The 25,622-nt window shown below is 40.6% G+C and overlaps 1 protein-coding gene across 1 annotated transcript in view; it reads right to left on the bottom strand.

The window, feature by feature from the left end:
• LOC128089400 (guanine nucleotide-binding protein G(q) subunit alpha) overlaps window positions 1-25,224 on the bottom strand; it is a 113,136-nt gene extending 87,912 nt beyond the window's left edge. Inside the window, exon 1 of the mRNA XM_052700781.1 lies at window positions 24,812-25,224. Within this exon, the coding sequence (XP_052556741.1) occupies window positions 24,812-24,947 (136 nt within the window). The 5' untranslated portion in view covers window positions 24,948-25,224. The remainder of the gene's footprint in view (window positions 1-24,811) is intronic.
• Window positions 25,225-25,622: the final 398 nt, after the last annotated feature.

Here is a 25,622-nt window from a genome sequence, read left to right as displayed (position 1 = left end):
CAGCTACTCCAATGTTTTCGTGCATGGCTAACCTCAATTATGTGTGTCATTTCTTAAAATCGAATTAAATTATTAGTCCCCTTTTATTCTAGTAAATCTGGAGTGGTTAACAAGAATATTAAACATTCCAAAAATCTGACCTGAAAAGTGACCTTAGTTGTGCTATAGCATGCTAAGAAATAAAGGCAAGTTTAAAAGTTGCTTCTACACTTTTCTAGTATCTGCTGTCTTATTAAATTAAACGATGAAGTGACAGAAGCAGAACGAATTATTTCCCACCACTTCCCTACATTCCGTCTAATGCAGCTGTACTGTTACAAGTTTATTATTAACTGTTCTAATGCCTTTTTTCATTTTATTTGAGAAACTATTCTTTGCAGGGTACCTTGTTACAGCACAAAACTAGATGCGCAGGTCATGATCCCACTCCTTCTCAACACAGAAGTAAAATGTAACTAAACAGTAACATATTCGAGGCCAGTGTTGCCACACTCCTTGTATGTAACTTTACACTTCTCATACTGCTCACAGAAGCACTTACATTATTTTTGTTATTTGTCATTACAGAAGGTGTTTACTTCTAAGCAAGGAGAACATCAAATACCAGTGACATTTTCCTGTGTTACTTTTCAAGGTAACTGTACTTTATTAATAAGCACCAATTAGAAGCAATTTAAAGACAGCTTTTTTTGTTGTCAGTCTTTTTATTCCTCCATCAATCCTGTCTGTATGCTAGATTTTACTGATTTTTTTTTTTCCTTAATTCCACACATCTGTTTCCTGAGCTATGGGTTTCAAATCACAGTTAATAAAATGTTGCCTATACTGTTCCTGAGTTCTTTCATAAATTTTTAAAAACAGAAGACAGATACCGAGAGCAGTCTCTGGGCAGACAAGCTATTCCATATTCAAATAACTTCTCTGCACAATGCATTGTTCTGGTTTCAGCTGGGACAGACTTGCTTTTCTTCATAGTGTCTGGTTTTGAATTTAATTGAAAAACAATGCTGACAACACATCGATGTTTTAGTTGTTGCTGAGCAGTTGCTGCAGCAAGCCAAGAGCGTTTCAGCTTGTCTGACTATCCTGTTAGTACAGGGGATCAGGATGCATGAGAGGCTGGGAGGACCAGGAAAGCTGACCCAAACTGGTCAAAGGGATATTACTTACTTGTATTGTAAATGTGTGCAAATACATAATGACCATTGCCATTATTTCTCCCTTCCTTTTAAGTCTTAGTAAATACTCTCTACCTCAACTTTTTTACCCTCAATTCTCTCTCTCATCTCTATTTGAGAGGAGAGAATGAGCAAACAACTGTGTGGTGCTGAGCTGCCTGCTAGATTAAACCACAACAATCATCTGGATTTCTTTAAAGCTTTGTTTGTTGGAGTTCCATAACTATACAAATTCCCTTTTGACATACCCCCTCCATCAGAAGGTGTGTTAGCTATCTTCCATTAAACACAGATGCTCTGACAACAGCCTCCAACAAAGTGATTCTGCACAGTATACCAGCTTCCAATTACAAATTTCGTGTCTCAAACAGATGACTGCAGGCAATCTAATATGTGATTAAGTCTGGAATGTATATGGAATTTGAAAAAAGATCTGCCTTTTTACAGCTGTAAATACAGTGGTCTAAAGCCTGAGATAAGAGTCTGAGATATTCTTCTGATGTTCTCCAGATTGGCAGCACTGCAACGCAACCATCCCTACTCTCGCACAGGAACAGAAGACAAACTTGATGTTAGAAGGCCATCTATTACCTGGGTGGTATATGGTTATCTGCCATGACCATTCCCTAGGGTAGGGAAGGACCTGCAGCAAATAAGCAGCAAATGAGAAGTTTCCAGAGGCTATTTACCAGAGCTGTATACAGCCCACATGACTGATACATTTATAAAGTCATTGTGCTTGTTCCACAACCACAATGCAAACATGCTTTTGGCATGCACGCAGTAAACCTGGCACTCCCAGAACACACTGTCTTTACTTAGCATGTGTATAGTCAATAGAGAACGTGTACTACTTTTACTCTGAACACGCTGAACTAATGAGTGGGTCCTGTAACAACATTCATGTGCAGAAATCACTTTCAGGACAATTAACTGACTCACTGATTATTCCAGGCCTGCATATGCAGGAGTCCATGTTAAAACATCCCAATGGACTGAAGTTCTGCACTTCAGAAAGGACAAAATTATACTCAGCATACATTGAATAATCCTACATCATGCTTCTTTTGAGCTACAAGCTTCCTTTGAGGCACTGGCCTTCACTAAAGGCCTTTTCCAGACAAACAGGGACCAAAACACACCACGGCCGGAACTCACACGTATGTCAGGTAAATGTCACAAAACAAGTATAAATGTCACAAAACAAGTAGAAATATCAACCACTAACTTTAAAGCAAGTAAAAGGGACATATGTATGTTACTGTGCTATTCTAAAGGTAGAGAAACAGAAAGAAGGACTGGTTTGCCAAAAGCTACTTGCCAAGTAAAAACGGTGCCAGACATAGAACAGTCCAGTTCTTTTTCCAGTGAGCCATTGTGGTTCACAATCAAAGAAAATAAGTAATAGCTAGTTAGCAGATTGCTGGCTTGGTGCTCTGTCCTCACTCCAAGTTACACAATGCTTGACTGCAACAAAGCTCCAGGGCTTCTCCTTCCCTTCACACTTGGATCTACATGGCATTTTTTACCGTGAGAGGTACATTACTTAGTCCACAAGCAAAGGAGTTATGTATGTTAACTAGCTATTAATTATTTTCTTTGACTGTGAACCACAATGGCTCACTGGAAAAAGAACTGGACTGTTCTATGTCTGGCACCGTTTTTACTTGGCAAGTAGCTTTTGGCAAACCAGTCCTTCTTTCTGTTTCTCTACCTTTAGAATAGCACAATAAATAATCTTGTGAAGTGCTTTGAAATCTATGAATAAATAAATAAACACTCTGTAGAAGAGTAAATGGCTTAACCAACCCAGCACTGTTGGTGTTTTAAGCACCACAGCATCAGGTATTTTCATTCAGAAAGAGTGTCCCATTACTGACAGATACTGAACCACCAAAATGACTTTCTATACCAAAGAGACAAGTCCTTCATGCCTCCTGCTGGCTTCTTTACATTCTAAGAGCAACATCAACCAGGCACACCAATGACTTGACTTTAGACTGTACAGTCAAAAAAAAAAAAAAAGTTTATCAAACAAAAGTGTTGTATTGGCTTTCACTAGGAAAGTTTGCTAATAATGCTGTATCAACAGATTTATCTTTTTATATTTCATTTACTTACGTGCCAGCAACCTTAGTTAGAAAGTAATGCATCACACCGGGATTTGCTTATTTGAAATGATATATTTCTAATCAAATTTCAGATATTTTAATTTTCTTCAAGGCCAGGTGACAAGAAATCATGATTTCCTTTGCCCATTAAGTTGGACAAGGGAGTGAACGTTTTGTATTTCCATATCTTATGAATTCGGTTAGCAAATTCTATAGTTTCAAATCCAATCGTTTCAGAGTTTTTAGATGTTTTGCTTTGTCTTCTTCCTCTTATGTAGTCAACATTTTTCTCCCTGCTACTTGTACAAGATCTACTGTGGTGAGTTATAGCATAAGTAAGGACAGGAGCTTCTTCATCAACACACAAGATCACTATCTGAGCAGCATCCGACTCCTCCAACATTACAGTGCAATAGTTTGCTCCTTTACAAACTCAGCTGACAGATTTTTTTTCCTCTGAATTAGCACAGAGTAGCAACTACCCCTCTAAAAGCTACTCTTATTTGTGGCCAGTAACCTTCATAAGTCCCTTCCAAAAGATGTGCAGAAGATCTTCTATATCAAGTTCTGAGCATCTGGCTCAGCCAATGCACAGAAAATATTGGAAGACTTAGAACTGACGTGTGAAAAAAGCTGACTTCAGACCTCTCACTCTTACAGTAATGTTGTGCAGCTACATATATTCCATTGGTCTAAGTTACTTTAAAGGCCATATATCCTTGCACGTGCAGAAAGATGCAGAATGGAAGTTGTCTTTCTTTGTTCCTGACAAAAAGACAGTCTAAAAGGTTGTTTGCATTTTTCCCAGTTTGACTTCTTAAGATCAGAAACTTCTACTGTGATCAACTCCTGCTTTGACGAAGCTTCCACTGAAGAACTCAGTGAAAAGACAGTACCTGTAACTAATAACTGAAAGAAAAAGCCAAATAAAATAAAATAAAATAAAAAGACAACCAATTTAGATGCTTACAAAGACAAATAATAACTGGAGAGTTTTGACACTGCTTAATCAAACAGCAATCATTTCTTAATCAATGATGTCACCATTCAAGCTTCCTGAACAGTCCAACACCGAAAGTAATGCAAAAGATAAATGAGGTACTGTTAATGTTCAGGCTATTTAAAATATACAACATTAAAAACAGAAAAAAGCAAAGATATTTAAAGTTTTTTCATTCAACAAGTCGATGATGGCACTGACACACAGAAGAATACATAGATAATAATCTTCATGAGAATCAGATTTAAAATATGTTTCTAATCCTGAACCAACTTATGTGAAGTATGAATATTTTATTAGCTTCAGCACTAACAGGGAAGGAAAAATCCTCAAGGTGAAATGTCAATTTCACAACTTTGTGCAGCACAGCAGTCAACCACTAGGGCAAAGTTTTTATTCCATCCACATAAAACACTTCCTAGAGATGTCTGCAAACAGCCTTTCTTCCAGCCTTAGCAATGCTGAAAATGAAGACTTGGCTTCCTTACACTATAGCAATGGCAGATCTCCCACCTGAAGCCTCTGACAGATTGTCCCTTTGGGTACCCACACATTAGCCTTTAAATTAGGTACAGGAACACACTCCTCATCTTTCAAGTTCCCTGTGCTCACCTGCATTATCATCAAAACATCTCCCAGCAAGGAGCTTTCTTTCTTTAGAATGAAACCAATGAAAGCAAACTAGGATATGGAAGTACTACAGGACCACACCTATTGCGTCAAGCCGCAGCCAAACACTTAGCCCCTAGGATAAGATCTTATCTGGTTCAAAACAAAACGAAATTTTAACATGGACATCAGGTTCTCAGCACCTAGTGATATGCCCTACAGACACACTCTTTAGTTCACACGATTTGCTAACATAGATGCAGCCTGTCTCCATTCTCCCACCTACAATCACAAGGATAATAATAATTAACTGCTTCCTCCCTCACAGAGGTGACAGTGAGATTGATCAGATAGTGGGTGTACAGCACTTTGAAAATAGGAAGTGCTGTGTAACTCTTCCTCTTATTACAAATGCTCTTGTATCTAGTAGAGTAGTATAGAAACAAGAATTAATTTGGAAGTCTCCATTTCTATGCAGCTAAACATTGCTCCACTTGATCAAGCAACTGATTGCAGCAGGTTTACTTTATACAGATTGACAGTCATCTGACATGCTCACTCAGAGTATATTTATTGATTTTATTTAGGATGCTGTTCTTTTAGATAGTAAAAGCTTTTATAAATCTGAAAAAAAAGCCATTTAGTGTTCATCAACCAGAATCCAGAAAGACCACGAAATTATTAACTGGATCATTCTCCATGTAATTACTACACACAGCACAAGCAGAAGTACCAGCTGGTATGCTTGTTTCCGTCCCACACTTTTGCTTGGTTTCAGTGCTGACAGTGCATGGAATTTATGGATGTTCTCTTCTGGAGACAGACACTTTGATTATTATATATCTTTAAAATATTTATTTAGGACTATATATGCAGGTTTCCAGAGTTCCTTACCAAGAGTTCCTTACAGACTTGGCAGTACAGGAATGATCCACTGTGAATTTGAAAACCAAATTTGTAGGCCTCTGAAACCAAGGCAAAAGATGCACATGCTACTAGAAAACTTCACCTATTAGGTATGAGACTCAAACACTCTTGCTACTTGGAAATTAGAGCTTTTAACTAAGGCTTTAGCTTAGGCCACAGACAACACTTGACTGCTGTTTGTGAGAATTTTAATAATTGTCTTTTGCAGTTCAGTGGCTGTAAGATACTCTCTGGATTTCAACTCGCATCAACATGAAAATAAAGAATGAATTGGGATCTAGGCCAAACTCCACAACTGTGAGAATTCTACATCTGTGTTTTGCTGCTTTCTCTAGATGCTAATGAGAAAAATCTACACTTGCTCACTTTTTGACATTTAGGTTCCACAGCTGCTTAGGATTTTGCTTCTCACTTACTCAAAAGCTTCAGCAGCTGGCAAAAACAAAGGGTTTAGTCTCTCATTCTGAAGTGCCATCAGCACATGTAAAGAGTACATCTCTTCAGAGAGGTGTTCTTGTGGCAAGTTTGCCAGCCAGAGCAACTCAGGCATGAAGTGTGAAGACATTCTGTGCTTCAAAATGCAGACAGAGAAGAAATCCTTAAAAACACCACATTTTTCAGCAAAGTCTTGTAGGATGAAGAAAGGATTTAATTTCTCTTTTTTGATCACTTCAGGTCAAAATTTCATCTTCAGCATTTCAAGAAAGTAGCCATCAGTATGCACTGTGGTGTACCTACTATCCACATGTGGGCAACCAAACAGCTCCATTAGATAAGTAGGAACAAAAATCATGTTATCACTCTCAATCAAAAAGTCAAGGTCAATTCTGCCATGGACTCATAGCTCTGAGTATCCACATGCATACTTATTAATCTTATTCTGCCTGGGCTCCTAAACCAGGTCACTGGGGAAACAAGCTAGGCACTGAAGTGTCTGCTGGCAAAGTGTTTGCAATTCTCTCCAGGAACCCTGCAGTCACTTGAAATAAATTCTTCATCTACATGATGTGGCATAAGGACAGTAAACAGATGTAGTCAGGTGTGCAAGCTTGCTGATCACTGTGGTATGAGGAGCCAATAGTTAAAGAAGACAAGTGTACCAAAAATAAATTACTGGATTTCATTGCTTTTAAATAGACATTTAGAGAAAGGAGTGACTGGACTTCCCATATACACATTCAAAAATACAAATCAAAATTACTTCTGAATAAACAGAACCACTGCCATAATCCAGACAGAATGTAACAGCACCTTTGTAGACAACTCACATTAAGGTTTTTCAGAACAAATCAACTACTGGTGCCACCAAAAAAATATTTGTACATCACTGCACTCAGTAGAAAAGAATGGAAAGGAACTTCTATAAATGATTTTTTTTTACAGAATTATGAGAAGATGTTCCCAAGATAACTAAACTTCACATTTAAGTCAGACATTTAACAGATTCTTGAGTAAGATTTGAAAATCCTACTGTGCCTAGGCAAGTATTTCCAGTGTAGCAACTACTAAAATCTGTGTCTTGGGTAGCTTTGGTACCTCAGCCTTTTTGCTCTCTCAGCCAATAGACTGGATGATGGGTTAGAAGGGGAACAGCATAATCTATCAGAGTAACGTATCATGCCTCTCTCCATTGCAACTTGAACACTGAGATTCAGTATGACACTCTTTCAAACAGAAAAGATCTTGTATGAAGACAATGACCCACAAAGTCTTCAACTGAAGGCAATCTCCTTTGTGCATAGAAATTGAGTAATAGAATTGAGTTGGAAGGTACCTTTAAAGGCCATCCATCCCTGCAATCAACATGGACACCTACAGCTAGAACAGGGTGCTCAGAGCCCCATCCAGCCTGAGCTTCAGTGCCTCCAGTGGGGCATCCACCACCTCTCTGAGCAATCTGTTCCAGTGCCTCACCAGCTTCACTGTAACTAATCATCCCACAGGATCCAAGCTGTAATAATTAAGTGGATTACAAAAGCACAGTTGGTGAGATGCAGTCATTCCCTGATAATTTACAGCATCTAAAGCACTATATAGCAGGTGAAACAAACAAAAACCAGAAGTCAAAGTCTAGATCAGCCCAAATCATCATTTCATTTGAGAAATGATGGTGAGTATGAATTATTAACTGATCCAGGAACAAAGCTTGGTGTCATTTCCAGCACTTTGCTGAAACATAACTCTTAGAACTATAATTACAATGAGATTACTGGGAAGAAAATAAAGCCTATGACACTTACCACTATAGAGCGACTGTTAGCTTAAGAGGAAATATTCTAAAGTAATATTTATGTCAAATACAGAATTGAAATTACAAAAACAAACAGCCTTGCTTCCTGACAAACTTAAAAGGCTGTCTGAAGTCCAAAACAAAATTATAGTGAATGAATTAAACTTCTGAATTTGCACTACCAATTGGTCAAGGATGTGTTCTGTTTCAAGAAGACTTGAAGGGAAGATAATTTTCCCCTTCTATTCCTGAGAGGAAATGGTAGAGATAACAATTAAGCATTTCCTTTCTGGTTTTGAGTAGCCTTCCTATAGGCTTAGTCTCTTTAACTGTCCAAACTGGAAAAGAGAGAATGGCTCTGATCTATGCCATCCACAAACGGAACGGTTAAAGTCTTAAGTGGGAAGGGAAAAATGGGAAAAAGGGAAGAATTTTCATTTACAGCTTCAAAACTAAATTTAAACATTCCTTTCTAGAATTCCTCACTATGGTCTTCTCTGTGGAGGAAATCTGGATATTCTTGTGTACCTCATCGCAGAGCACCATATACCAGAAAACTAACAAAATCATCATACTTGCTTGCTGGAAGAGCACATAGCAAAAGCTCTAAGGCACAATACATTTGAAGCAGACTACTGGGAAAGGGCAAAGACAGCCCATCATTTAAATGGATTTGTCCCTCTTTTCACTTAATCTTCACTAAGAAATTCAGGAAAATAGTAAAGCCTCAAATTAGTGATTCCACTGATAACTACCATTATTTGAATCAGCTAAGGAAAACTTGGGAAACATCATTTGCTTTTTCAGGGCAAGATGCAAAGAAATCCTAGATGCTGGCGGCTCAGAAGACAAAAATAAAAATCCACAAACACACCAGGTTATTAAGAAAAAAACAAACAGCCTGCACATTTACAAAAAAATGGCATATAGCTGACTGAGATTACTACTCGACAGATAAAGGAGGCTTACCCTCTGCTGAGATCCAATCCTCTCCTCTTGCCAAGAGTTTCACTGCTCACTTACCACAAGAACACTGAGTAGCAGTTTTACATTAGAAGAGGCTTGCAGATAGGCCGAGATTCCTATTCCAATGCATTTTGGCATATCAATTTCTCCTCACTTCCCATCCTTCTCACATAACCTCAGGATAGCCCCTGGACAAACTAGCAATTTAACAAGCATTTATATGTATTTTAAAATCGGCTTCTGTTTGAAACACAATGTCTCAGTAGACAGATGCATTTTGCATCTTTCCCTCACATACCTATTTTGTGTAGACAATTGACCCTCGTCTTTGAAAATCATCTCCTGATCTCACCTTGAGCATACCTCTGTTAGTGATGAGTGCTGATACAGGATAAGATGGGAGTTTCCCGCCACCAGGGAAACTGTGCACAGGGCAGAACAACTGAGCTTATGACTACACTCAAGTTTATTTATCAAGGTGTTTTTGGACTTGCCCAGCTGCCACCTTATGAGAATCTCTCGTGTCACGTTAGGGCACTGCCTAATGCGTGTGCCTGAATTGCAGGCACATTCAACCCTGCTGTGACTACGATTCATAATTCATTATACTGTAATGTCCTACCTTGCATAACAATGCTGACACCACTGGGGATGCTGACACTGGATCAGGCCTGTACACCCTTTGCTTACAGTCAACGCCTTGAATCTACAACCTGCCTCCGTCCTGCAGATGTTCAGTGACTGTTGAAAAACAGGTCCAGAATGCAAGGTAACAAACTACCCTGTTGCCCACCCTAGAAGACAAGCTTAAGCAACATGGCCTGCTACTCCCCAAGAAACACTGTCATGTTACTGGAAGACCTCCAAGTTGCACAACCAATGTTTTCACTACTTTTCCTCCATGTAGCTCAGAAGCATCTACAAAATAATTCCTGTATGCTCGTAAGCATAGGAGCAACTGTTAAGTGAAAGGCAGCACAAAGAGATGGGAATATTACAGAATTCCCCCACACTAAAGGTCTAGATGAACTGGTGATATCTATCTGCAGCACACTCACTGTACTTCACAGAATCAGAGAATGGTTGAGGATGGCAGGTGTCTGTAGAGCTCATTCTGCCCAACCCCTGCTGTAGCAAGGCCACCCAGAGCAAGGTGCCCAGGCAGCATTTGAAAATCTCCAAGGAAGAGACCAACCATACAGCCTCCAGGTAACTAGTGCCAGTGCTCCATAACACACAGGCAGTAAAGAAGTGCTGTCTGGTGTTCAGATAGAATCCTACATTCCAGTTTGTGCTCACGGCCTTTTTCCTGTCACTGGGCACTACTGAAAAGAGAATGGCTCTGTCTTATTTGCATCCTCCCTTCAGGTATTTACAGGCTTGACAAAATCTCCTCTGAGCCTCCTCTTCTTCAGGCTGAGCAGCCCAGCTCTCTCAGCCCCTCCTCAAAGCACAGACATTCCAATCCTTTCATCATCTACATAACATTACTGGACTCTCACCAAGATGTCCATGCTTCTCTTGTAACAGAAAGCCTAATCTTAAACTCACTATTCACCTGACAGAATGAGCAGAGGCCTAAGATTTTTACTAGATGAAGAAAACATTTTTCCAGGGGTAGAGGAACTCAGGCTACATATGAGTCAGCACTGGAGAAGAAGAGCCAAACTCCAACATGCTCCAGCTGTGTTAGCCTATGTTTGAAAATTTTGCAAAACCTGCTGGTCTCCACAGGCACACAAGAGAACTTACTCTCACAAGTACTAGCCCCATCACCCTCAAATTCTCTTTTCAGTGAGATTGTTTTCTCCATTAAAGGCTGAAGGTAAGACTGTGATAAGTGAAAGAAGGTATCCCATACACATACCAGCTTTCCAACTTCAGCTAAGTCCTGGCACATTCATATACTGCCATAAGGATAACAACAATCATGCAGTTCTGAAGGAGGCACCATCCCTTTACAGGAGATGCAGAACCTTTATACAGAGCTCTGCAGTCAATCTGTCTCAAGGTGCAATCTGAAGCTGTACACAAATTTTACAATAAAGCTAAGCAGCTGTTGCCAAGCATTCACCAAGTGCTGCCCCTTACACAAAGGAGCTGGCATTCAATCCTATAATGTGATTGAGGTGTATGAGCCAAAGCCAAAAGAACAAAGGAGAAGCCTGCAGATACCCCACTGTGTAGGCAAAGGTATCTGCAACAAATAACTATTTGGGTGTGAATAATACAAGGGACATGCTCTGCTGTATGTAACACAGATGATGATACCGAAGTTGAACACCTGCTGAGTCACCACTGAGTAGCTACTGATGACACTTCCCATTTGCCATGAAACAAATTGATGTGTATCCTGCAAACTGTAAACATCTAAAAACCCACATTTAATACCCTGATACCAAACTTAAACATTTTCCATTTCACTCTAAAAAAGAATAACCTTGGTATTTAATTTACAAGTTACACTTTAATAGAAAAGAAAAGCACCACACAGAAATACTTGTCAAAAAACAGAAGCTGTGGCATCAGCGACAATTAAGAGTAGCACTCAGAGCTCATGATCACTGCTCAATTCCATTATGTTATGTAAACAAAAGAAATCCAAAACCAGTAGTGTTGGTACGTGACACGCATGTTTTTTCACAAGAGCTGCTTCAGTGAAAACCAACTGAGTTACAAGTGAAAGCTGGATTTAGACATAAAATGCAACTGAAAGTCATCTCAGAACATTTTATTGAATAGCCAGACAACCCAAATTCCACAGAACAAGAAAAAAATAATGAAAGCAGTCTTGATAGGAGAGGAGGTAAAAATAGAAAATTGGAATAAGTAAGCCAAGAGCATAGAAAATTTCAAAAACTTCCAGGAGAAATAGTAAATCAAGAACTCTAATGTTCCACATGAGACCCCATATTTCTATATCATAAAGCACTTAAAACAGCACTGATTCCTCACTAAATTATAATACAACACTTAGTATGACCAGAGGAAAATCCATGCATCATTAGCAAATATTTGCTTCTGCTTTAGGGAAAAAATCACTTGTGGGAAACATTACAATGTCAATGAAAGCATCTCCACTGTACCCACTGAAGACAAATAAGGCAGAGGACTCAGTAATGTTAGAACATTGTTACTCAGCAGATCTAGATACCTCAGGTATCTCATAAGTATCAAGGAAGTCACCCTGCCTTGTAATTTTTGAAATATCACTAAAGAAAAAGAAATTATAAATGAAGAGGAGGGTCAGGAGAGACTGCATACTGAGCTTCAATAGTTTGGAGTACAAAGTAGAGGAACTAAGTATCTGCTCAGTAACTTGGTGTCATACAACAACCGAACACAGCATGCATTAAATGAATTAGAGTTCTTTAAACAGTAAGTATTAAATCACACACACAAAAGTTCTTTCATAGTTCTCTTACAAGGAAGATCTCAGCAATACTACATCAGTATAAGAAAGATTTTTAAACTGTGAAATAGAATAAAATCAAAAACTATGTGACATAGCAGCAGGGGATTGGTAAATTAAGGAAAGGTTATGATGCAGACGTAATTAACCAGTAAATGGGGCAAAGACATAGAATACTGAATACTGTTGAATACTGAATACACTGAATACTGTTACATCCAAGGTTGTCAACTGATGACTGGATCAACCCTGTAAAGTAATTATTTTGAACAATTTTTCTATTATGGCAGACTATCACCCCACAACAACTATTTTAATGCGATGGCTAGGAAGGCCGTTGAATTCTTCAGGCACATCTCAGCAGCAGTATCTCAACTAGCAGAAAAAAAAAATTTATTTCTCTATTTGTACTAACAAGAAGAAAAAAACAAAAAAGGTAAAAAAGCAACAACCACACACAAGTGTTTAATTCTTGATGGTGAAGAGCTAATGAGGAATCAAAAGAGATGCTAATGACCAAAGAACTAGGAAACCCAATCCACAATTACAGTTCAGATTAAGCGTTAATATCCCAGAGCTGCAGCCATACAGGCCAAGCTAAGAACAGGGCTTTTTTGTGTGCTTATCTTTTCCAGGTTTTTTTTTTTTGTTTTGTTTTTTTGTTTTCTTTTAATAACATCTTCCTTTTGTTCTTAAGGTTGTTAGTAAGTGTAAGGTTCAAGAAAATTAAGAATTTATACCATGACTTATTTAGTGGCTTTTTTTGTTTTCTAATGTTTTACCTACAGTCAGACAATACATTCCACGATAAATAAATAGGTTAACTGTTGCTAATGTTTTGTGGAACAGATTTATACTCTGGCTCCAAAAGTAAAACAAAAAATACCACTACATCCCCAAAGTCAACCAATCATTCAAAGGAAAAAACAAGCACATAGGCAAACCCAAAAGCTACATAAAATACAACACTTTATGTAAACTACAGTCTAGATTGGTAGGTTGAAACATTGTTTAAGAAAACAGAAACCAGTTATATTAAGTCAATGAAAACAAACATCTTGCTTATAGCTGTATTTCTAGCCACTCCCCAGAGTTCTGGCTCTCTTTGCACATACAAAAAACCCTGTAAAGGAACAGGAAGGTATTAGTGCATTCCATGTAGCTTGGTATCATGCAAACAAGACAAATAAAACACACAGGCATGAAAGGTGATGACCCATTTCTCCAGCTATGGATTATTCCAGAAAATATCATCATTCCTTGGAGATAGAAACAACCAAAGTAGAAAACAAACGCATTACAAAAATATAGCCACAATGTTCCCACCCTCTTCTTTAGGCTATTCAAACATAAGAATACAGCCTACCAGCTTGATAACTCACATATATTGTATTTGGGTACATGTGGGGGAAAAAAAAATAAACACCATATTTTCCCTCTTTAAACAACAAAGAGTTCATGTCTCCTGTTTTACTGGCTTTACACTAATGGAAACCCCCTCCAGACAAAAAAAAAAAATATTGCATATAAAATTTTAACACTATACTCCTGACATTATTACATGAAACTGTACACAAAGAAGTCTACAAATCAAAAGATTCAGCACACCTATTTTTGCAAGAATATCCAGCTGAAAACTGCGCTAGCAAAACTAACATAGTAGTATATTTTAAGCAAACCACAAGCCCAAGTACATCATCATCCAGGGAATGCTTGTGTCTGAAGTTTCTTTAAGAGAAACAACTTTATGGCATACGTATTAAATCTCCTGTTAAATGTCAGAGGTTTGCATTTGTCATGGGGAGAACAGCCACAATTAAGCTATTAGCAAATTCTGTACACAGTGTTTATCTGGCTTCAGTTCAAAGGCTAGAATCCTCAGAGATAGTCCTAAGTTTAGTTCTTAACCTTAGCTAAATTTAATAATTAATAGTAGAGTTACTCTGTAGTACAACTCAGTATAGAACAAAACTCAGAATTCATTATTATCTTGTCTCATAGATAAGAAGCAAGAATAAATGGAGTTAAGCAAATAAACCCAAAGAGAACAAAAATTACTCTGGACATAGAATGTTTCTAGATTCCAATGAGCAGAGATTGTATTACCAGCCAAGATCAAGACAATCACAAGCCAAAACATTTTTCAGAATAAAATGTTACTGATACTAACATCAAAACTAGATCAAACATGCCTAACTATAGGTCAATACACAAATTCAGTAATTCCAATGAATTTCAGTCCAATTTTCTGGAAATACTCTATTATAAATGTTGATAAAAACAAATTTACTTCCATTGCTCACTCTGCCTTTTAATGAAATCAGCTAAGTGAAGAGAAATAGTCATTTAAGTGAAATGCATCTTCTCAAAGATTAGAATAAATGTTTATTATCTCCCTCAGTTTATCATTTCAACGTTGAGATAAATAAAGCAAAAGGAAAAAGCACAAAAATCAAAAATCTCAGTTTCTTTTCTACATTCTCACTAAGAAAAATAGTATGTTTAGACGCAGTTTCAGAGGGGAAAAAAATTACTATTATATCCAGAAATCAGGTGCTAAAGTAGTATAAAATGTTTAATTTCAGGATATTCATTATTACTAAAACATTCTAAAATACAACCTGAGTTTTTTGGGGCTGCCATAGATGTTTCCCCATCCCGAAGGGTTATAAAAAAAACACATATTTTACATATCAAAAGCGCTTGTCATAGGAAATTTGCATGAAATTCTTTTGGTATTATGTCCAATGCTTTTCCCATATGGAAACTCCACGAGAGTTCACTTAAGTGTCCCACTTGGAGGATACACAGAACGGCAGTGAGATAAAGACACTTTGATCTCTCTCAACAATGGGCCAGGTCTGCAAAGCTCAAGAAGTCAGTCTGACAGCTATCTGGTGGCCTGCATTAGAAGATCTCTTCTTCCTTAATGACGGCCAGGTGCAAAAAAAAAAAAAAAAAAAGAAAAGAAAAGAAAAAAAAGAAAAAGCAGCCTCAGGACAGAAGAGACCAAAACAGCAAGAATACCGTCAGCCAGTCTGAAAATTCTCTGAAGTGTCTCGATCTGTTAACAAGCAAGCATGAAAAAAAAAAAAAAAAAAAAAAGAGAAAAAGAAAGTTTAAGCAAAGCTATTTAAAGACTCCATTTGTTTTGCTTATGGGTCTTTTTCAACAGCACAACTATAGAGTATCTCAGTTTCCAGGATACTATTATTTCCTTTTTTACACACAAAACAGGAAAGGCAGAAGTAAAAAGTACTGTATAAATCCACATTATTTTTCTCTCCTAAAAGACTGAGTCCAGTTGCACCTGCATCAAAAGTGGTTTTGAAAAAAAAAATTTTTCTGAAACCTGTTTTTTTTAAACACCTTCAAAAGGTCTTCACTATCAACCACATGCTGATTTCAGTGCCATCTAAATGACATTTACCAAAACGGGAAAAATCAAATTGGCCACATACACGGATAGTCTCGCTAAGACACAAGTACTACACTTCATCTCAGTAAATCCAATATCACAGTAATAAAAAATTCGTACTTTATCCTAAGTTTCTCAAGCCCATCAATTCCTCAAAATCACCAGAAATTATGGCATCATTTCCTATTTATATACATTTTAGTTTTTCTTCCATCTAAGTTAACCATTGCTGCTACAGAAAGACTGTTTGACTTTCCAGATGACTGTCATTTAACCAGAGGCATGGGCTAGAATAGTCCTAGGCCTTCTTTTGGAAGATTCTCTGAGCTAAGCAAGATAATTAACATTATCATTAACAGAAAAACTAAGAGTTAAAAAAATCTCCATTGACAGGTTTACAGAACAAAGAAAGAAAAGCAAGTTACCTTAACTTATATCAATGTGCTCATCTGGTGTAAGGATTTTTACCAAAGATTATCTTGTTAGTTTTGAATCTGGAGCTGGTAGAGCATAGAACTAGAGAAGAACCATGAGGAAGTACACCAGCAGCCACTGAGCAACCAGATCAGGTAGTGGGACAGACATATGAATAAGACAATGCAGTAATGAGTTTTCTGTGCCATAAATTTAAGTACTATCAAGTCCAAAATATTTATTCTAATGGAGAATGGCAAAACATATCTAAGACATTTTTATTACATGGTAGACCAGTTCATTAATCTGTAAGTAAGAAAGTGACTTTATGCCCCTCACTACAAAAAAAGACATCGAGGCCCTGGAACGTATGCAGAGAAGGGCAACGAAACTGGTGAGGGGTCTGGAGCACAAGTCTTATGAGGAGCAGGTGAGGGAGCTGGGATTGTTCAGTCTGGAGAAGAGGAGGCTCAGGGGAGACCTCACTGCACTCTACAACTTCCTGAAGGGAGGCTGTGGTGAAGAGGGATTTGGCCTCTTCTCCCAGGTAACAAACAAGACCTGAGGGCTGCAAGTTGTACCGGAGGAGGTTTAGGTTAGAAAAAACTTTTTCTAACCTAAGAAAAACTTTTTCTCCCAGGGAGAGGTCAGGCACTGGAATGGCTGCCCAGGGAGGTGGTGGGGTCGCTGTCCCTGGCAGTGTTCAAGAGGTGTCTGGATGAGGAGCTGCGAGGTATGGTGTAGTGCTTGTGGTAGCAATGGTGATAGGAGGACAGTTGGACTGGATGATCTTGTAGGTCCTTTCCAACCCTGTGATTCTATGATTTTCTTGATTTCATGGCTGTATCATAACTAAAATAGTAAATTCTAAGCTCCTGACTCTTGTTCACTGAAATAATCTGAAACTGGTCGGGTATCTATCATGTCCAACCATACCAAATGCCTACAGAATACTTAACCTGAAGACAGGTAAGCACATTCAGGAAAAACACACCTTCTGATGAACATTTGATGACAATTACCAAGATCAGAGCTCTACTTTCAGTTAGCTTTAGAAAAGTTAAGGTTCTAACTGAATTGGCTTCTTGTAGAAGATTTCAGAATTAAAAAGGTAAATAAAATATATTTCAAATGCTAACTGTTCTTTTCACTATTTTCTTCAAAGACAAATAAATCCCCTGACAATGTATTTTTGATAGCTAGAATTGAATCCTGAAGTATTTTGACAAGAACCACCACCTCATTTTCAAAAACATAAAGCAACAGGCATACATAATCAACGAGGATGGTTCTTTGGGTGAACATTTACCCCATCTGTTTATTCTAAGATGAAATCAGGCCCAGTCCCAGGCACTATACAAAACTGTTCAGACCCACTCCTAACCACTTCTCCCAAGTGCAGGGCAGGTCAACCCATCTTTCAAACACCATGGCCACAGATCAGCTGCACAAAAGCAGCAGTGGTATTTCCTTTGCTATCTTTTTCACCTTCCTCACAAGGAGGGTGAGTTTTTCAGAAGCTTCCTGGTGTCCTGCTGCTTTACTCAAGCTATATACATACTACACATCACGTCCCCTTCAGGGAAGGATGAGGCAAACCACCACTGTGGATTGTCTGAAAGGCAGAACCTTTGTTTGACGTGTTTCATTTCTTCCTCTGGCACAGCCACACACCACCCTCTCAAACACAGAAAGTAACAGCATAACAGCACTTCTCTGCTGGCAACTGCATCTACACAAGGGCTCTGTGATAAAACTCTGCAGTCCAGACCCAGCTCTGAACACTAAGCATAGCACGCAAATTAAACAGTTTAAGTATTCCATGCAATCTGTCCTCCACAAGCCCACAAAAGACAACATCTTCAGAAAATAACTCTTCAGTTCAGTCCCTATATTAACACTACTTATTGGGGGTACAATTTGCAACCAGAACACTCAAGATTTAATCTTCAATTTTGATCAAAAAACATTTTGGATCTTCCTGGAACTCCCTATGTAACTTTCAAACTACTAAAACCGTGGTATCTTTTAGATTTGTGTATTCTGGCATTAATGCATCTAGTTTCTTCAGAAGGGCTTAGCCATATTTACAGCCTACTTCATGCTTCCAACTCTGATGCCAGAAACACTGCATACAGGGCCTGCTAGTGTTTCCTATGTTCAGGATCCCCCTGTTTCATACTGCTTTCCTGCTCGTGGTTCGTGCCAGTCAGACATTTTGTAATTAGACCAAATAAGCAGCGAATGCGAAAATACTTCCATAATTGTACCCGTAAGAGCTGTTCATACACAGCAAAAACAGATCTTTCCTGAGTGTTACACCATTCAGCACACAAAAAAATAATAATGATAATAAAATGTTCAGTGTTTACAGTTCTCTGTTACTGCAACAAAGCTAATAATCATTAATCACATCCACTGTACCAAGTTATTTTACACCTTCCTGGGATTAATTTTGCAGATTGTCATAGCATTTCAAAAGAAATATTTTCCCTTATAAAACCTGCATTGGCATTATACACCAGCAAAATAATGTTAAGAAGCTAAAAAGCAGAATTATAACTTTTTAACATCGCAGCATACACCCAAATGTACTTTCTTCAGAGATTCTCTTCTCAGCACATGCTTTTCACTCCTGCACTAATTTCATATAGTTCTATAATGTGAGAGAAAAATTTGGAGTCTCTTGGCTCTCTGACTTATGAATAAAATTCACTGACGATCAAAACCCTACGTTAGTTCTTATGTGTTTCAGTGGGTGTAGATCACTTCTAAAATAAAGCCAAAGCAGCAGCAAAAAACCTTTTTAAAGCACTGCAAACAAAATCTCTCTACAATAGATACAAATAAAAAATAGATTATGTCTTTTATATATTTATACGTATATGTGTACATAAAAAATGATATTTATGTACAGGCATACACAACTATATATCATAAAATACATCAAGGTGTTTTGCATCCAGGATAGCATTAGAAGATACACTGAATAGAGGTACTTATCAACTCAGTTACAACACGTCAGGATGTGTACATACAGTACTTGCTCACCTTACTATTGTAAATGTGTACTGTGGTACCTAACCAAACTAATTTCAAAGTACGCAGTGCAAGTGGGAGGATGGACCAGTACATACAAGGTAGCCAAATTAGGTTACAGTTCTAGCTTTTTTTTGTTTTGTTTTTTAATACTTTAACAGAGCATGGAAAGTAGTCAATCAGAATGTACTACCCAATATCAGTGCTTGTTTCCTTTGAGAATAGGAATGAAATGTGTTATCACTTGACTCCCATCTGTAAGAAGGGTATACTGCCTACCTGCACAAGGATTCCAGACCGTACAAGGGAAAGAAGATGCAGCCAAACACAAGACAGGACTGTAAAAGAGACTCCAAAGTTCTCCAGAATGCTTGGTCACAAGTGCACTCCTGAAACTGATCTCAACTCATTGCCTCACTGATTCTTAATAACATTCAGCGTTCTAGGTTAATAGCAAATGTGTGAACCTACCTCACAGTTCACTGTCTTTCCAGTTTTGCTGTTGAAGATATCGAGATAAGTAGCTGCAAAACAGCCTACCAAAAACACAGAGAATGAGTACATTTGTGTCATTTTCTCAAACACAGTTAATATCTTCACCACAGGAGGACATAATTTGACATACTCAAGGTGTACTTGAGCCTCTCTACTGTACAATGCTCTTTCAAAGAGCAAAGCACTGAAACAGATACAACAAAAAGTCTTTGATTACTTCAGAGGTTTATAAAAATAACACCTCAAACTACACTTGTGTGTATTCTCTGACCTTTTTCTTCGAAGAATTTTGAATGAATGTGATTGGAAAATTACTGTCTGAGATTTATGTCCTCAAGCTCAATGGTAAGAAGGTTTACATCTACAGCCATACAAAGTATGTCTGTTAAATATTCACATTTCTATTATGTCACTTGCTCTAGTTGGCTAGTCATATTTTCACATAGCAGAAATCTGTTTCTGAGCAGCTTAGTATCTGCAACAAATGTTCAGGAAAAAAGGGAAAAAGAACATGTCAAACAGTGTGACCAGACCTCTGAGATTTAGTCGATGTATATAATGTAAACAGGAAATTCATTTATGTGTGGCTTCACAGAATTCTCATTTTCACATACTTCTAAACACACATCTGAGTATATATGCACAAGCAGAGATTTACTGCAACATCTGTTAAGAAACTGCCACCCTGTCCTGCTCAACTAAACCACACAGAGCAGCTCAGCTACAGTAAAAATAAGGAAGCTTGCTTGTTTCTCCAGCTGAGGAAAAGATTATATAAGACCAGCGTGCTTCATTGTTGACTTAATGGGCTCACTTCCTCCTGGAGTTATCTAAAGAAAGTTGAAGCCCTTGCTAATTCACTGAGTAGCACATGATTCTTTAATTCAGCTGAAAGTGGCCTAGGAAAGCAAATACATATATATCCTGCATGCTTACTGGATATTCACCAGGTGCCCAGAAGCTCCTTTCCACATCAGACCAGCTGCCATCCATGCTAAGGCACATGGCTTATCTTCTACCTGCTTCCTTTCCAACACACAGACAATGAATATCAGTCAGCTCTCAGCACTGCACCTCTGTTATCTCGGACAGAAGGGACAACCACTTCTTAAAAATGTGTTTTGCACTTAACACTGCCAGCAAATAGGACATTAAACAGTAGATATGCTGTCAGCCCCTCCAACACTTCACCTGGCCGAGGTTTCTGGATAGCCAGCTAATATGGTAGTGTTGAATTACCTTTTTTAGACATTTAAAAACATTTCAGAAAATGCTCTGAGAAAACAGCATGTAGTGTAAACAAATGCAGCACACAGTCAGGGATGTCCAGAACTGAAGGCTTATGGCTACAATCATTTAGCCTCAGGTGCTGCTTTCTGAGACCCAGCAAAATTTCCATGGATGACAGTCAAAACAATACACAGAAAACATGGAGCTTAGGTATGCTCAAGTATGTAAATGCACACTTAAAACACAAACATGAAGAATGCTCTGCATCTTGTCTGGCATATACCAATACAACGCATTAAAACACCCCGTTTCTTCCCACTTATAAAACTAATGTAAGTGTTTTTACAGCTAGCAGCAAACAATGGATGGATATTAACAACTTAAAGCTCTGGAGAACAATCATACAGTTGTACAAAGCATTCAGCAGTAATGAAATCCAGAAGAATCTGAAAAATACATGGGATTAAAACCAAATTCAGTGGAAGACTGATTTTGTTCCAAAGTGCCTTAAATATTACAGCCAAGTTCTGTTAGCAGAACTACTATGATGCTGTTGTAACATTCTTCAGTGTACTTTTCAAGTTCTGTCTCTTTAGAATTACAACAGTAAAAAACTAACAAGAAACTCAACACTTTTTCCTGTTCCCACCTGTCCCAAAAATGAAGCAAAGATGTACAGTAAAGCACCCAGATGCCGTATTTTAATGTTTGATTGCAGAGGAGGTTTATTTTTTAAACTAACACTTAAAAATAATCTTAGTATGCAGTAAAAGTGTTCCAGAAATTACTTAGCGTACTGAACTCTGACTCCACAAAAAGAAAAAAGATATCATTATTAATACATACACAGGGCACACCTGGCACAGTATGTGCATGCCACTCAGAAATGGTAACTTGCACAGCCAGGAGAGAAAGGAAAAAACTAACTCACTCTGCAGGGAAGCACTGCAATGCCAACAGCTGGAGTGCGGTGAAGGGGTGAGTGGGCAGAATGTGTGAAGAACACCAGAAAACCCAGAACTTCTCCTCTGATCCAAAAATGCTATCTTTTTTTCCCCTCACATTGTACATACATCTGACTTTCAAGCGTGGAAGCAAAAATCCAGCACAGATTTGCTTATCTGTGCCTTAAAGCCTTTTAGGTTAATAGCTTTAGCACAAGCTTATTGCAAGTGAAGAAGAACATGCGTGGCCAATTAGCACAGCTCAGTGTAAGCTGGGCTAGCTCTCTCCTTCGAGCCAGGGGATACACCTTAGTCTCATTTTCAAAAGCCTTTAACCCACTTAGGCTTCTCAGTTCCACACCACACAGAGGGACCCAGACGTCGGAACTTTTAGAAAAAATAAGAGTTTGCTTATGTTTAAATATAACAAAATTAAGCAATATTAGCATGCTAGTCCTTTTGGTTTTGAGGGGGAAAGACACCTTTTATTTTTAAATTAGCAAGAGCTCTACTGTCTCATTACAGAACTTTAATTTCAGACATCTGTCATGCTGCCGGTCTCACAGCTTTTAATAAATATTTTCTACTTATAAAATTTCCGTCTCTCTCACTCTCCTATGAATAACTCACACAGAGACCACATTCTCACCAGCCAGGCACTGCTGATGCTGGGGAAGCGGTGAGAGTGACTAGAAAGAGTCCAGTCATGCACCTAAAATAAACCACTATTCAGAAAACTTCTCCTCAAAATTTGTTTATAAATTGAAGCTTGAACCTCTACCCAATGCCACGACTTCAACAGTGGTTCACCACTATCTGCATTTCACAAGATGAGATCATTAAGTGTTAATCCACACAGCTGCAGAGGCACACACACTTCCAGCCCAACACAACAGCGTGACACACACACACACAAAAAAAAAAAAAAATATATGTGCACACAGTAATGATGTCTGTTCCAGTTTTGTTACCCAAAGACAGCCAGAGATGCTGCCCAGCGGAACATCGAACCCACCCCTCCTAGTCTCTGGCACCTCTTGCTTACATCTCTCCCGGCACATCAGAACACCTGGCTTACACCACCTCCTCTACAAAGAAAGGCTGAGGGAGCTGGGCTTGTTCAGCTTGGAGAATGCTTCAGAGAGACATCACTGCAGCCTTCCGGTACTTGAAGGGAGCTTATAAACAGGAGGGAGGCCAACTTTCTGCACAGGCAGATAATGACAGGACAAAAGGGAACAGCTTTAAACTAAAAAAAAAGGGGAGATTTAGATTAGACGTGGCAAGGCACTGACAGTGGCTGCCCAGAGAGGCTGTGACTGCCACATCCCTGGAGGTATTCAAGGCTAGGCTGGATGGAGCCTGGGCAACCTGAGCTGGTGGGTGGCAGCCCTGCCCACAGCAGAGAGTTCTAACTGGATGGGCTTTAAGGTCCCTTCCAACCTAAGCCATTCTGTGGTTCTACAATATACCTATACCAGCAGAAAGCATTCCTGCAAGCAGCCCAGTGAGCCACTATTGCCCAGGGAGCTCCCTGTCTGCCCTGTGTCAGCAAATATCCTGTGGCATTGGGTAAGTGGGCTCTCTGGGCAGATAACAGGTGTCACTCAATGTACATTTCGCAGCTTTGAAAGCTTGGGAGAAAAACTGCAACAAAAGCATGGAAACACTTAAAAAGTTTGGACCTGAGTTAACAAGCCTGGTATGCCAGTTGCCTCTGCTGTAGTGAATGTACATCACCCAGTAATTATACTTAAGCTTGCATTTGTTCAACTGTATGGATGGTATCTAGCCTAGTTCATTCTTATTGTGAATTCCCAACCAGCCACAACAGTCACCAGGCAGAACCAGCCCAGAAAGAAAACAGAATGCCATTACTGTGAGTGCCAGTCATATCCACCTCCACCACTGTCCGTGTCAGTTTGAGGAGCCCCAAACCTTCCACCGTGTGGGAGGACACAGTGAATCTCACAGAGCAGCAAACGGCACTTGCACAGGGAAGCACCGGCTAACTCTGTCCCGCTCCCTGCCGCACGTACAGGTCATGAGAGCAGCCCTCCCCCAGAACTCCTGGCACTGGTGAGGGCACATCTTGAGCCCCGGGCAGCGATTGCACAGCCAGAACACAGGATGCGGATAAACACATTTTAATTTAAAAGGCTCATTTTAACAGAAGCCAAATTCCTACTAGATAAGTATCGCAGCTGCATACTTGGAGCTCCAAAACAACAGCTACCGTTCTAATGAGAGACATACAGCGCCAAGGATTTTCTTTCGTGACGGGTGGGTGGGCTCCAAAAGTACTACAGGATCCTGTCATCCTCGGCACGCCTCAGGTTGCTCCCATCTCCTCGCCTGCACGCTAGCCTTCGTGGTTTCTTTTCCGTTTGTAACGTTGCTCTACAACCCCAGCACAACCCCTTATCCCAGTTTACCTCGTTAAATACAAATCACAACAAACAAAAATGCGCCAAGCGAGCCAGCGGCCGCGAAACGAACGCCTGTTCCCGGCGCCGCACAGGGCAGCTCCCCCCGTGCTCCCCATTACCCCGACTCCCGCCCCTCCCGTCCCTCGCTCTCAGCTCCATGTTGGAGGCCGCTTCCCTCCCGCACCGAGCCTACCGCGGCGGGCACCCACGCCCCGCGGCGACGGGGGCAGGGCCGGCGGCTCTCTGGCAGGGCCGCGGCCGAGGAGGCGAGAGCCCGGGCGAGCCGGGTCGGCCCCGCCGCCGCCCCAGGCCCGACCGAGGGGACCCCGGTGCGCTCCCCGGAGGCAGCCGGGAACGGCCCGCGTCGCGCCAAGCCGGGTCAGGCCTGCCGGCGCCAAGCCGCACTCACCCAGCAGCAGCAGCTTCAGCTCCCGGCGCGCGTCCCGCTTGTCGCGGCGCAGCTGCCGCTCGATCTCGTCGTTGATCCGCCGGGCTTCCTTGGCTTCCTCGCTCAGGCAGCACGCCATGATGGACTCCAGAGTCATTCTTCCTAACTGGTTCACCCACAGCCCCCACCCCCTAAAATCGCACGCACTCACTCACTCGCTCGCACGCCCGCACCGGCCGGAGCCCGCACCGCGCACCGCAGGGCAGACGCGGAGACCGCTTCGATGCCGCACGCGGGCGAAGAAAGAGGCAGGGCGGCTCGGATCCCCACCGCTCCCAACACCTCCTTTCCTCTCAATCGTGCACCGAACAGCGAGGACGCCTCCACCGCGGCGGCAGCGGCGCTCCCCGGCCGAGCCCCGAACTCCCCGGCGCCCACCCCGCCCGCAGCCGAGCGCTAGCGCCCGCCGAGTTTCCGCGCGGGCATCGCCCGGCCGCTGCCCTCGCCCTGGAGCTGGAGCCGGAGCTCAGCGACCTCGGCCGCGCCCGGCGGGGGAGCTTCCTCGCCCGCCCCTCTGGCGGGGACGGCCGCTGCCGTTGAGCTACCGCGGCTCGGCTCGGCCCTGACAGGGAAGACGGGAGAAGGGGTGGGAGGAGAGCAGCCGGCGGAGGGGAAGAGGAGACAGCAGGGGCCGGGCTCGCCCGGCTTTTCAATGGTTCGGCTCCGCGGGCGTGGTGAGGCAGGAATATGGCGGAGCGCCGCTCCCACGCACTCCCCCCCCCCGCACCGCCGCACGCGGGGGGCGAGCGGCCGGGAGCGCAGGGCAGCTTGG

This window comes from Tympanuchus pallidicinctus, unplaced genomic scaffold, assembly GCF_026119805.1.
Source record: "Tympanuchus pallidicinctus isolate F22 unplaced genomic scaffold, pur_lepc_1.0 scaffold4, whole genome shotgun sequence".
In the NCBI taxonomy this organism is placed as follows: domain Eukaryota; kingdom Metazoa; phylum Chordata; class Aves; order Galliformes; family Phasianidae; genus Tympanuchus; species Tympanuchus pallidicinctus.
The sequence above is the reverse complement of the archived record's forward strand: the minus strand, read 5'-3'. Positions and strand labels throughout refer to the sequence as shown.